Source organism: Mustelus asterias, chromosome 2 (assembly GCF_964213995.1).
Source record: "Mustelus asterias chromosome 2, sMusAst1.hap1.1, whole genome shotgun sequence".
NCBI lineage: Eukaryota > Metazoa > Chordata > Chondrichthyes > Carcharhiniformes > Triakidae > Mustelus > Mustelus asterias.
In genome coordinates this window covers 91153229-91167992 of record NC_135802.1, presented here as the reverse complement: position 1 = coordinate 91167992, position 14764 = coordinate 91153229, and the positions used below count along the sequence as shown (strand labels likewise).

Here is a 14764-nt window from a genome sequence, read left to right as displayed (position 1 = left end):
AACACTCCCCACACAGAGAGGGAAGGTCCATGAATTATCGAATGAGCCAATGTTCAAATGAATGATTCTACATCCTCATCTTATATGTCATAGGTAAAATTATTTTGATGTCGCATTTGATATCACTGGCTGGTGTGAGGAGATTGACTCCAGGTTTATAGTAACTAATAGCAGAGGAGGTGGCCAATCAGCCCATCAGATGCTGAAAGAGATCCAATTTTGCAGTCCTTGGCAGCAAATCATGGTACTGCTAATGCATAAACATGTGTTACATGGTTTGCAAGCTTTCAGCCTCGACATGATTCCCCTGCCCCACCCCTTTCACCATCCATCCATTTTCTGGTTAAAATCATTTCCCCACATCTCCCCTCTAATCCTTTATCCAATCACTTTTAATTTATGTCTATTAGTGACTCTTCAGCGAATCAAGATAGATCCTTCCACCTCCACTCTGTCAAGAACTATCATTATTTTATGCACTTACATTAAATCTTCCCTCAGCCTCCTCTATCTCAAGGATAAAAAACCACAGCCTATCGAGTCTTGGAGCTTGGCAGAGTTGAAATAAATACAGTAAAGGGAAAAAACAGTTTTATAAAGTTTATGGGTTCTTGCAAGAAAGAAAAAAGAAACCAGTGGTTTAAAAAAACGATATTAGAAAGCATATCTGTTTTCTAGGAAGCATCAGACTTGAAAAAAGAATGCAGAGTTAAAAAAAATGGAGCCAAACAGAACACCTATGGTGAAAAGGGAAGCACTGCAGGCTTAATGGAGCATAAATTGATTGTATCAACAATGCAGTCTTTGATCTCCTCTGGAGCTGTCAATCAAACAGCCTCCTAAAACTCAATGGAGCAGAAGCTGATTGTATAAACATACCCTCGTGGCTATACTGAAATTGACAGCTCCAGTTAATCAAAGCATTTCAAAGAGATTTTTGAGTGACAGGGGCTTATGCAAGTGTGCAAGGAGGATCACCCTGTGGAAACTGACAAATCCTGTCAATCAGAGCAGTTCAAAGAGGTCTCAGAGCAGCTGGGGCTCTGAAATCAACCAAGGGCAATCCCTACAGTAGAATGGAGTGCTGCTGTGATTTTGAAGGTTTTTAGGTGTTCATGGGACATGGATTTTAATGTGACCAGGTGACTTCAAGGCTTTTACAGAAAACAAACAATGATATGCAACTTAACCAGAAAGGTTCCTGAAATCACCATCCTAAGAGTTATTTCCAAATTTCCAGGGCAACATGGAGAAGTTCAGGCATGAGATCATCCCAGGGGAGAGCCCCGAGGTCAACCCATTCCCCCAGGATCCTTTGAAGAATCCCCATCCGCAGCTTGGCAGCAGTTGCATAGCCCTTGGGCACAGTTGGAGACACTGCTTAGCTCCTTGCTCCCCGTCAGAGCTTTACGGTGCTTGTCAGGACCGAGAGAGATTGGGAATCCAGCCTAGGGCTGACAACCCTGGAGAATCACCCCCATCAATTGCCTTCCTAACTTTTTGCTGTAACTGCAATTTAACTTTGAGTTCCTTGCACAAGCTCATTCAAGTCTCTCTCGATAATAACATTTAAAAAAAAAATTACTCCATTATTCAAGTTACAAAGCCAATGCTCAGAGTGGGTAGGGCTGACCCAAATCCATTCCTTTCTTGCTCCAAAAAACAAATTCAAATTCCAATTGAATCCAATTCATGGTCCCCACAAGAGACACAAACAAGATACAAGCAACGCTGGCATCTCCACATTAAGATTTCAAGCTGACAAGGTAAGACATTGCACTCCATCTTGGGTTTAACCTGATGCTTGATCTTTGCCAAAATGCCAACGTTTACAAGTTTTACACCTTTTTAAAAAAAGTATTCTGCTTGCTATTCTTATGATCAAAATAAATAACCTCACATTTACTCACATTATGCTCCATCTGCCATCTTGGTACCCACTCACTTAACCTGCCCTTATCTCTTTGCAGCCTCCCGATGTCCTCATAACTTACATTTCCAGCTAGTTTTGGATCATCAGCAAACTTAGATATATCCATCTCTTTATACAGATTATTAGCATGGATTGTAAATAGCTGAGGCATTACAGTACTCCTCTAGTCATAACCTGCTAACTTGATAATTCTCCACTTAAGGCTATTCCCTACTTCCTGTTCAATAATCAATCGTCGACTAATATTAATATATTACCTCAACTCCATGCCTCTTATCCTGCCTACTAACTTCTGTGTGCTATGTTATCAAATGCCTTTTGGAAATCCAGGTATACCCTATCTATTCATCCCCCTTCATCTATCCTACCAGCCATATCGTCAAAAAAGCTCTAAGTTTGTCAAACACAATTTTCCTTTCATAAAACCATATTCAATTGATCTGATCAAACTATGACAAAGTCAATAATATCAGAGGACGCTCTTCCCAACACAGCAGGGGCAGAACTGACAGACAGAGGAACTGCACAAACTCACTGGGGTTGTCCTGATTGAAATGCAAAGCATGTACACTACTCATTCCCCACATTTACTCCAATGATACTGGTATCCTTTACAGATAAATTTATCAAACTGTATTTTACAAGTCTGCATTTTCAATTTATTTCTGTAAGCCTTACTGTTTACTTAGAGTATATCCAACAGTAGGAGAGTTGTACATCTCAAGTCATCTACAGTCCTGAAAATGCACCAGGTCTCTGGTTTTCCCTTTCCCACTGGTACCTGGCCTATAGGCATTTCCATTAAGGAGCCTGTTTGAAATTAGTAATTCTGACGGGAGGGAGGGATAATGACAGGGAATTTAAGTTGTCATCCCACCCTCTCCCCCCCCCCGCCCCCCCACAACCCCGCATTGCCACTCAGTAACATGACATTCTACTTGTATAATTTAACATAGTGTCCCAAACTGTCCTTTATAATCACATACAACATATATAAAACAAATTCAAGCAACGTATTAAAATACCTTGCTGCAACAATTTCCTATTAATAAACCAGAATTTCCCTGTAGTACAATTATCGGGTTTCCACTATTTAGTGCAGAGTTCAAACATCTTAAATTTAACAGTGTATCAAGCTTAGAGAAAGCACTGTCATATGCACAGTGAAAGCAAAACTGCTTACCTGAGGTGAGCATAGTATGCATTCGGTCCTGAGCCAGCAGCTGGATCGGTTGCTCTCGCCCAGAAACCCCATCTGAGGAGAAACATGATTCAGTCTCATAAATAGTCTGCAGCATCTTTCTTTTGAGTCTTCACTTCAGCCACATAAAAGATTCATCAGAACACCGACAGTCATTTCCTCCTTAATTCCTCCTTGCGAAACAATCGGATGACTTGCAAATTACTACATCGTAAACTGCTCTCTCTCTTTCACTTCTAAACTACAAGCTGAATGCCTCTCAATTTAATATTCTAGGCAAGCCAAATACGCACAGTTATAAAAAGCAACCCAAACTCTTCTTTTCAAAGGATACTTAATTTTTTTCGATCTTTTTTTAGCCTGTCTGGTTTGTCTCATGGAGGAAGCTGAAAGCAGCTGGAAAGGTACAGTAACCACAGTTGAGGGAAGGTTTTTTTTCTCTTCTTAGCAGGCACCAGAGGTTTTCAAGTGTACTATCAAACCACGAGCCTCACAACTGTGTTCTGCCCCTGTTTACTCCCCTCCAAGTTGGTAAAAATCAAGTGATAAAACGTTTACATATGAATCAACAACAACACAGCCCACAGGCGACAGAAATAGAACAATGGCTTGTGTTAACCAAAAATAGGTCATGCATGGCAGGGGATTGAGCTGTATTAATGCATTTGAAAAATACCACTGCAAGTGCAAACAGTGTACAGCTGTCCAATCCCTCAGCTGGAAACACTGTTCTCCAGTCCTGCTGCAATGTCTCAAAATGTATTGACATCTATTTTTGTTCAGAGACTCAGAATAGAAACTACCTCACCAGATCCTGTTTACATTAGGCAAAATCATTCAAATTTCTCCAAGTTACTTGCTGATTCAAATTTGAAGCAACTGTGAGCGATGCTGATCATTCATAATTCATGTCCCATATTCAAAATGTTCCATGTTCGGACTTGGTAATATTTTAAACAGGCTCCAGAAATACAAATGGAATTCAGTTCATGTAAACACATGGTCAGAACAAGTGTCAAGTTTACTGTTCAACAGTTTTATCCACTGGGTTTAGTGGGTGCACTCAGCTGGGGAAATAGCAGCTGATCCACAACATTCAGCACTGCAATACCTGAATGAAATGTCGACAACTTTTTGTATACGACAAAATTAGAATGGGATTTATCTCATTTACATTTCAGGGTGCTTTCATAACATTGAAACAAACAATTGTGCGCAAGTATATGTAATTGGTTAAAAGTTGCTATTTGTGACTTTAATTTAAAGAAAAAAACAATAGCTTGTATTTATATAAGGCATCTGGAAAGCCTTCACAACAAATTAAGATCTTCCCTAGTCACTGTTGTAACACAGGGAAATACTGCTGCCAAACTGTGCACAGCAAAGTCCAACAAATAGCAATGTGATAAATGACCAGGCAATTTAATTCTGGTTGATTAAGGAATTAATGTTGGCCAGGATACATCCCTGCCCTTCTTTGAACAGTGCTTTTACGTCCATCTGAGATGTCAGTTAGGACCTTAGTTTAATGTCCAATCTGAAATTTTACACTGTGAACAGTGCAACCTCTTCAGGACTGAAGTGCCAGCTGAGGTTATCTGCTATAGGTTTGGGGCGAGTCTTGGGCCTACAACTGCCTAATTCAAGAGACTAGATTGCTACAACTGAGCCAACATTGATATTTTACAGGCAGAGAAGGATAGCACAATGGAAGTAATAACACAATTACTTGCCACTCCACTGAAGCTCTGGTATATCATTACTTTAACTTAATTTTTTAGGTTTAATAAAATGTTTTATCTTTGCACTGTTACTTTAAAGAGGACGTCAAGACTGTGTGTGGATTGGGTAGAGAAGAGATTTACAAGAACAGTACAGGTGGTGGAAGTAGATTCAATAGGACCATTCAACAGAGAACCGGATAAATTCTTGAAAGAAAAGTTTTAAAAATCATAGAAACCCTACAGTACAGAAAGAGGCCATTTGGCTCATCGAGTCTGCACCGACCACAATCCCACCCAGGCCCTACCCCCATATCCCTACATATTTTACCTGCTAATCCCTCTAACCTACGCATCCCAGGACACTAAGGGGCAATTTTAGCATGACCAATCAACCTAACCCACACATCTTTGGACTGTGGGAGGAAACCGGAGCACCCGGAGGAAACCCACGCAGACATGAGGAGAATGTGCAAACTCCACACAGACAGTGACCCAAGCCGGGAATCGAACCCAGGTCCCTGGAGCTGTGAGGCAGCAGTGCTAACCACTGTGCTACCGTGCCGCCTCAGTAAAGGACTATTGATGAAGAGCAGAGGACTGGAATTAATAGAATAACTTTACCGAAGTGTCAGCAGAAACATGATGGGCCACATGGCCTCCTCCTGCACGCTACCAATCTAATTCAGTAAATTTCCAAATATAGCCTTTACCTTCATCCACTGATAATTTTATTGGTTTGGGTTGGTAATAGTTAAAGGCAAAATGATTCTTGGTTTGCCTTGTGCTGCAGGTATTTCATTCCTCTGCAAAAGTAGTACGGCTGATTCAGCAAATAGCATTCCAGTGTCAACTACACTTTGGACAGGATAAACCAAAACAAGGTGAAATTAATTGAAAATCAGTTTAAAGTAGAGTGTCCACAGGAGACAGAAGCAAAACACTATGGATGCGGAAAATTTGAAATAACAACATAAATGTTGGAAATACTCAGCAGGTCAGAAACATCAGTAGGGAGAGAAACAAGGTTTGATTCAGTTTGAGAAATGTCCATTCGGACTGGAATACCTTTTGAGAAGTAACAGGTTTTAAGCAAGCCCAGAGGCAGAGAAAGGCAAGATGGGAGGAAAGAAGAATAGGGAATGTCTATAATAGGATGGAAGGCAGAAGAGGTTAAATGACAAGAAGTGAATGACAAGGTATACAGGGATGGTAAAGCATGTTGCATGCAGCCTCCTGGACTCAACACTGAACTGAGTAATATATTGTAACCACTGATCCCATTTTTTGGGAGAGCAACTACTGCTTTGCTCTTTTGTTTCTTTACTGATCCTAGTACCACAGTTTAACACAAGAACAGGAGTATGCCATCTGGCCCCTGGAGCCTGCTCCGCCATTCAATAAGGCCATGGCTGTCTTTTTGTGGATTCAGTTCCACTTAGCTGCCTGCTCACCATAACCCTTAACTCCTTTACTGTTCAAAAATCTATCTATCTTTGCCTTAAAAACATTCAACAAGGTAGCCTCAACTGCTTCACTGCGCAGGGAGTTCCACAGATTCACAAACCTTTGTGTGAAGAAGTTCCTCCTCAACTGAGTCCTAAATCTGCCCCCCCCCCCTCCTTGTTGTGAGGCTATACCCCCTAGTTCTAGTTTTACCCGCCAGTGGAGACAACCTCCCTACTTCTATATTATCTATTCCCTACATAAGTTTATATGTTTCTATAAGACCCCCCTCATTCTACAAAATTCCAGTGAGTATGGTCCCAGTCTACTCAGTCTCTGCTCATAAGATCTGGTTGTTCACCATGAATGTCAGTTCTACTTTACATGGGCAGCACGGTGGCACAATGGTTAGCACTGCTGCCTCACGGCGCCAGGGATCCGGGTTCAATTCCCGGCTTTGGTCACTGTCTGTGCAGAGTTTGCATGTTCTCCCCGTGTCTCCGTGGGTTTCCTCCACGTGCTCCGGTTTGCTCCCACAATCCAAAGATTTGTGGGTTAGGTGGATTGGCAACACTCAATTCCCCATTAGTGTCAGGGGGATTAGAGGGGTGATGCGTGGAATTGCAGGGATATGTCCTGGGTGGGATTGTTGTCAATGCAGGCTCAATAGGTCAAATGGCGTCCTTCTGCACTAGGGATTCTATGATTCCTACAAGGAACTTTGTACAACCATATTGCTCCAGTAACATCTTTGTTTGTCTTGAGATAGCCTAAATAAAACAGCTCACTTGCTCATACACATTGTGGGCTAAATCTTGTAGCAAACTATGTCAGGACTGTGAATGATTATGTGATGCGAACAAGCTTCCCTATAAGTGGTATTGTGTCAAATTTACACAAGTGCAAACACATACAAGTTTATTATTTATTATTATACATCAGTGTTCTATATGTATATTATGGAGGTCGTGTTGCAGTGGGTAGCACAGTTGCCTCTGAGCTAGAAGTTCCGGGTTCAAGTCTTGCTCCGGCACTGGAAGGTGAAGGAAGGTGCATTCAAACTGTGGCCCTGATTATCCACTAGTAAATTCATGTCAATGGTTGGCGGTAAGGATGGGAGAGTCTCCGAGTCAGCAAGGGATAGTGTCATGGCTGTAGAAAAGATGGATGCCACAGACGGATTGTCTACAGAATCTCTGTGAGTGGAGGTTCGCAACAGGAAGGGGTCAATAACTTTACTGGGTGTTTTCTATAGGCTGCCCAATAGTAGCAGGGATGTGGAGGAGCAGATTGGAAGCAGATCCTGGAGAGATGTGATAATAACAGAGTGGTCGTGATGGGAGATTTTAATTTCCCAAATATCGATTGGAATATCCGTAGGGTAAGGGGTTTAGATGGGGAGGAGTTTGTTAGGTGTGTTCAGGAGGGCTTCCTGACACCGTATGTGGATAAGCCCACAAGAGGAGAGGCTGTACTTGATTTGGTATTAGGGAATGAACCTGGGCAGGTGTCAGATCTCTCAGTGGGAGAGCATTTGGGGATAGTGATCATAACTCTATCTCCTTTACATTAGCATTGGAGAGAGATAGGATCAGTTGAGCTAGGAAAGTGTTTATTTGGAGTAAGGGCAATTATGAGGCTATTAGGCAAGAAATTAGAGGCATAAATTGGAAGGAGGTTTTCTCAGGGAAATGTACAGAAGAAATGTGGCAAATTTTCAAGGAAAATTTGTCTGGAGCTCTGCACAGCAACGTTCCAATGAGACTGGGGAGTTATGGTAGGTTACAGGAACCATGGTGCACGAAAGCTGTAATGAATTTAGTCAAGAAGAAAATAAAAGCCTACAAAAGGTTCAGGGAGCTCGGTAATGTTAGAAATCTAGAAGAGTATACAACTAGTAGGAAGGAACTTAAGAGGGAAATTAGAAGAGCAAGAAGTGGTCATGAGAAGGCCTTGGCAGACAGAATAAAGGAAAACCCCAAGGCATTCTACAAGTATGTTAAGAGCAAGAAGATAAGATGTGAAGGAGTAGGACCTATCAAATGTGATGGTGGGAAAGTCTGTATAGAACCAGTAGAAATAACAGACTCAATGAATACTTTACTTCAGTATTCACAGTGGAAAAGGATCTTGGTAGTTGCAGTGCAGACTTGCAGTGGACTGAGAAGATTGAGCATGTGGACATTAGGAAAGAGGATGTGTTGGAGCTTTTGAAAAGCATCAAGTTAGATAAATCGCCGGGATCGGATGGGATGTACCCCAGGTCACTGTGGGAGGCAAGGGAAGAGATTGCTGAGCCTCTGGCGATGATCTTCGCGTCATCAATGGAGACGGGTGAGGTTCCAGAGGATTGCAGATGTGATTCCGTTATTCAAGAAAGGGAGAAGAGATAGCCCAGGAAATTATAGACCAGTGAGTCTAACCTCAGTGGTTGGTAAGTTAATGGAGAAGATCCTGAGAGGCAGGATTTAGGAACATCTGGAGAGGAATAGTATGATCAGAAATAGACAGCACGGCTTTGTCCAAGGCCTTACGAGCCTAATTGAATTTTTTGAAGATGTAACTGGACACATCGATGAGGGAAGAGCGGTAGATGTAGTTTATATGGATTTCAGCAAGGCGTTTGATAAGGTGCCCCATGCAAGGCTTATTGAGAAAGTGAAGGGGCATGGGATACAAGGGGACATTGCTTTGTGGATTCAGAACTGGCTTGCCCACAGAAAGCAAAGAGTGGTTGTAGATGGGTCTTTTTCAGCATGGAGGTCGGTCACCAGTGGAGTGCCCCAGGGATCTGTTCTGGGACCCTTGCTCTTTGTGATTTTTATAAATGACCTGGATGAGGAAGTGGAAGGATAGGTTGGCAAGTTTGCTGATGACACAAAGGTTGGTGGTGTTGTGGATAGTGTAGAGGGATGTCAGCAGTTGCAACGAGACATAGATAAGATGCAAGACTGGGCGGAGAAGTGGCAGATGGACTTCAACCCAGATAAGTGTGTGGTGGTTCATTTTGGCAGGTCGAATAGGATGAAAGAATATAATATTAAGGGTAAGACGCTTGGCAGTGTGGAAGATCAGAAGGATCTTGGGGTCCGGGTTCATAGGATGCTCAAAGCAGCGTCGCAGGTGGAGGCTGTGGTTAAGAAGGCGTATGGAATACTGGCCTTCATCAATAGCGGAATTGAGTTTAGAAATCGGGAGATAATGCTGCAGCTGTATAGGACCCTGGTCAGACCCCACCTGGAGTACTGTGCCCAGTTCTGGTCACCTCATTACAGAAAGGATGTGGAAGCGATAGAAAGGGTGCAGAGGAGATTTACAAGGATGGTGCCTGGATTAGGTGGCATGCCTTATGAGGATAGGTTGAGAGAGCTAGGTCTTTTCTCCTTGGAGAGGCGAAGGATGAGAGGTGACCTGATAGAGGTGTATAAGATGTTGAGAGGTATTGATAGAGTGAATTCTCAGAGGCTTTTACCCAGGGCTGAAATGGTTGCCACAAGAGGTCACAGGTTTAGGGTGCTGGGGAGTAGGTATAGAGGAGATGTCAGGGGTAAGTTTTTCACTCAGAGGGTGGTGAGTGCGTGGAATTGGCTGCCGGTAGTGGTGGTGGAGGCGGATTCGATAGGGTCTTTTAAGAGACTTTTGGATAAGTTCATGGAAGTTAGTAAGATAGAGGGTTATAGGTAAGCCTAGTAGGCAGGGACATGTTCGGTGCAACTTGTGGGCCGAAGGGCCTGTTTGTGCTGTAGCTTTTCTATGTTCTATGTTAAGGCTTGATGTGGCGTCAAGCCCCTCAGGCTATAACCTCTGGTGATAGATTGGCAAACTGTTCAAGGAAAAACTAACCAGAAGCAATTGCTTCATCTGCCTCATGTGCCACGAGGCACGGGAGAAAATGAAGGAAGGACAAATGCCGTATTAAGTTACCACAGTTCCTTTGGAAACAATGCTACAATACAAATGAGATGGTGTACATGCTTCAGAAGATGAAAGCTTCACTTCAAAAGATGGCTTTGTTCCCCAATTTTGAGTCAAATGCAAAGTGATAGCAAACCTACTCGACTATGCTTGGAAGAGTTCACTATTGGGTCTCAACCTGACGAGCCATCAATGGGATTTTGACATTGTCAGTTTGCACAGACTTATCTAGCATACCCGAACCCCAACCTCAAACCAATATCAAGGAAGCCCTGTGACCAGAAATGTAAAGTCACAATGTGGTTTAAGAGAATCTGCACAAATGAATCAAGCACATGTGCGTTTGTTATCTCATTACATAATTGAAATAGGGAAATTTCAGAACAGAGGTAACTGCATCATGAAAGCCCTTGGTAGGACTGCTGCCTAAGAATTACAAGGTTGTGGGTTCAAATCCTACTTCAGGACCCGAGCACAAATATCAAAGCTGTCACCCAACCTTCGTGATGAGGGAGAGCTCTCTTTTTAGTGAAACGTTGAACCAAGGCCCTAGCTATCTGCCCTCTCAAGTGGATGTAAAAGACCCCTTGCAGCATAACACTATTGTGCAAAAATTGTCCTCTGTACTTTCTATATTGCAGCATTTTAAGAGTTAATTGGCTCCATAAGCACCATAAGATGCCTGTTGGTCATGCAAAGTGCTACATGAATACAAGTCTTTTTTTAATGTTGTATGGTCACGGTTACTAAAGTCTCAATTTATTCTTTGCTGTTGTAGGTTGTTTTATTCTGCACCTGGGTCTACCACTCACTTCATAACCACATTAATGGAGCATAATATTACCAAACATGAAGCCAAGTTCAACATTTATCCAACCATAGTGTGAAGCAGATATTGAGTGAAGTTAAGATTGCATTATTAACAGTACATTTTCCTTCCAGTAAGCTGTTGCTTTAAACTGTTCATCTCTGCTCAGAAAAAAAGCAGCCTGAGAACTGTGTAATGACTATTTCCAATCACAATATACAATGTAAAGCAAATAAATTCAAAGACAAGAATCAGATATATCAAGGTAAGGGATTAAAGTATTTCCTGGCCAATTTCTGCTTTCCTACATCTCTGATACTGAGTAATAATGCTGACTGTGCCAGCACTCCATTGGGATCAGTTAACCAGGCATTTTAGGGATTGCAGTGGGACTTCCTTCACCACAGCACTGCCAAATATCCGTTCACTGTAGTGGGATCAGAGAATCCCGCCACTGTGAACGGCTGGAAAATTCTGGCCACAGTCTCAAGACAGGGCAAAGACAGCATTGACAGTCACTGTGAAGGTGATCTTGGCCATGAATTTCTTTGCATTAGGCTCCTTCCGGGTTGGAGCAGTGAGTTCTCCAACACCTTGCATTTCCCATCAACTACTGAATAAGAAAGGTGACTGGCACACAATGGATCTTTCTCCTTTCAGGGTACCTGGCAGTGGTGCAGGAGACAGAAATGGTCAAGGAACAAGAAATCAGTGATAAAGAAATACCATTCACTCTTTCACATTCAACCAGCAAAATAGTTACTGATATTGAGTGAACATTGAAGGGTAGCGGAGAGACAGGATCATGATGAGACAATAGGGCATGAGTGGCCAGTCGACAGTGCATGGAAAAAGGTAGCAGAGGTATCAGCTCATTGGAGTGTAAGATCTAGCACGAGTTCTGAGAGGCAGCATACAGAAAACAGCAGTTGTGCATACATATAGAAAAGCTTACTGGTGCAAAGAGCTCACAAAAGCAAAGCATCCAAAGTGCATATTGACGTTAGAACCAGGTTATATTGTTGATTAACTTAGATGGCTGGATAGCTGGTTTGAGATGCAGAGCAACACCAACAGTGTGGGTTCAAATCCTGTACAACTGAGGTTATTCATGAAGGGCCCACATTCTCAACCTTGCCCCTTGCCTCAGGTCTGGTGAACCTCGGGTTAAATCACCATCAGTCAGCTCTCCCCCTCAAAGCGGAGAGCAGCCCATGGTCATCGAGAACGATGGCGACTTTACCTCACCTTTGTAAATGTCTGGTGCATTGGCAGGCCTGGCAGAAAGCCTGTGTGCATTGTCAAGGAGTCTGGCACTAACCTGGCCCAGGGATTTCTGCAGAGCACAAATCTCACCCTTTTTAGCAGCAAGTGGTGGGAAACTCCATTAACACATTTGCCGACTCAGCTGTGATGCAGCCTCTAATATCTCAGCTTCCATTGCAGCCCAAACAGAAGCCAGCTAATGTCTGAACACTGCAGCTGAAACTCAGATACAAGTCAGGCAGGCTGTGATTGCTGCCACGCTGGATCCAATTGCTGCCACGTTGCTCAGGCACCCCAATGATCTGCTTGATAACATCATGCCCTTCATTATATGCATGTTGCCTGCTTGTATGTGGGCTACACCATGAAGCCAGGGGCTGGGGCCAGCAGATAACTCTTCTTGCTCAGTAACCACCCTCGTGTCTCTCCAGGGGCAGAAATGTTGATGGCATGGCAGACTAGCACAAAAGAAATTTGCTGCCGGGGGCATTGACAATTAAGCCTGATGTGCTGTGTTTGGTCGCATACCATCTGCACATTGTGCTTAAAGTACATCTGTGAATTTAGAATCGGCATCAACAAAATAACATTTGTGCAGTCACCCTACACCAAGGAGAACCCCACAATCCTTGCAAAGCCACGTGTTCACTATACTTGTCTGTCTCTGGAAAAGGATAAGATAATGTATTACCCATTCTCTTTGTACTGTGTGCCAGTCACCTTTCTTATTCAGCAGTTGATAGGAAATGCAAGATGTTGGAGAAGTCACTGCTCCAACCCAGATGGAGCCTAATGCAAAGAAATTCATGGCCAAGATCACCTTCACCTTCATGCTGTCTTTGCCCTGCCTTGAGACTGTGGCCAGAATTTTCCAGCCGTTCACACCGGCGGGATTCTCTGATCCCACGACAGTGAATGGATATTTGGCTGAGCGCCAAATTCTCTGTCCTTGCTGGCAGCAGCGGTGCGGCGTGAAGGATTGGAAAATTCCAGCCTGTAGGTGTGCCTGCAAGAGGTGGCAGATTTCAATGAACATCTTCTTTGTGAAATGGAGGTGTCACACAGTTCCTTACTGGAGTTATGGTTAAATAATTGCTCCCTTAAGTCCTTGGGTGACTTGGCCATTTGCCGAGAGACCTTCTCCCCCTCTTTAAGCAGCTTGTCTTCATTTGTTTCAATTCAGATCAATCTCCTTACCGTGTGACATGCGAAGGGTGATAGAAACTACAGTCCCATTTCTGGGACCAAGTAACCTGAGCAGAATCCTTGAAATGAGAATTTGGGGCTTCACCACGTGCCACACCACTCCCTGCAGATTTCACCAACATGAACAGTGCAAACTACCAAATACTTCAAACTCAACTACAGCCAGTAGAAATCAAACTGCAACTATCCCAAGAACAGCTGATGATCCCTTTAAATAGTGCTGACTTGTGGGGGGTGGAGCGGGTGTCTGCGTGAGGGTGAGTGGTGTTCCTGTTACTGAATCAATGTTCAACTTGGCAAGGTTAAGAGAAAGCTTAAACTTGAGCTTTCAAGTCAAAAAGAGTACAACTGGCAGAGGACTAACAGGTTATGCACAAACAGTGGTCCCTTTATAATGGGCACATTTGTGGTTGCACAGTGATCTTAAAGGGACCACACAGTGTAAAAGAAAAAGGGCATGGAAGGCAAATGTACATTAGAAGGAGCATCGGTTACAATTTACTAACTCTGCAACCTTAAGAGGCCATGCTCCCAATGCTTATGTTGACAACCTCACCAAATGACAATGTACCAGAAATGTACTTGCAGTGACATTTCACATATCCCACATATTCCACTGCTCTCAAAAAATGTGTAAAGTTTTAACGTGTTGTATCTGTCCCTGCAGAAATCAGTACATCTCTCAGTTTATGTACTGATTCACTGACCTTCGTACTTTGCACGTGGAAACCTATGAATCACACAACCCCAAAGATGATCAGTGAAGGTCAATGATATCAATAAAGAAAGTACATCAATCCCTGCTGCAGAAAAACCTAAAGACTGGAATTTTGTCTGGGGTGGTAATTAACTTCTCAATTTCACTAAACATTGGTAACATGCCATTTTTACCAACAGACACCTATAGTTGCTCACCACTTGAATATGTCACCGCCTTGGTAGAGACCAGTAACTTTTTTTTTAAAAGCACACAAAATTTGAAATCCAAGTTACTCACTAAAAGAATAAAGCCACAACATTCCACAGTTTAAAACTATCTATACAAAAATCAATAAACCAAGCAATAAATACTTTCTATCCTATATTCTAACGTCCAGAATTAACATGTCTTTGACATAAATTAACAGATGAATTGTAGTCAAATATAAACTATAAATTGCGCATTAAATGGCAGATACACCTAAAACCTATATGAATTGGCAGTCCACTCAGATTTTGGTGACCACTCTCAGTCAAAGTTCTTCAAACTTTGTCTTCTTCATGAGGAA

At 42.7% G+C, this 14764-nt stretch overlaps 1 protein-coding gene across 2 annotated transcripts in view; it reads right to left on the bottom strand.

The window, feature by feature from the left end:
• Positions 1 to 14764, bottom strand: part of LOC144509624 (histone deacetylase 9) — a 728394-nt gene that overhangs the window by 465454 nt on the left and 248176 nt on the right. The window contains exon 3 of one of the 2 annotated variants that reach the window (XM_078238446.1): positions 3117 to 3188. In XM_078238446.1, coding sequence (XP_078094572.1) covers positions 3117 to 3188 — 72 coding nt within the window. Of the gene's footprint in view, positions 1 to 3116; positions 3500 to 14764 lie in introns of those variants that run through there. The other variant, XM_078238445.1, reaches the window with a different exon arrangement.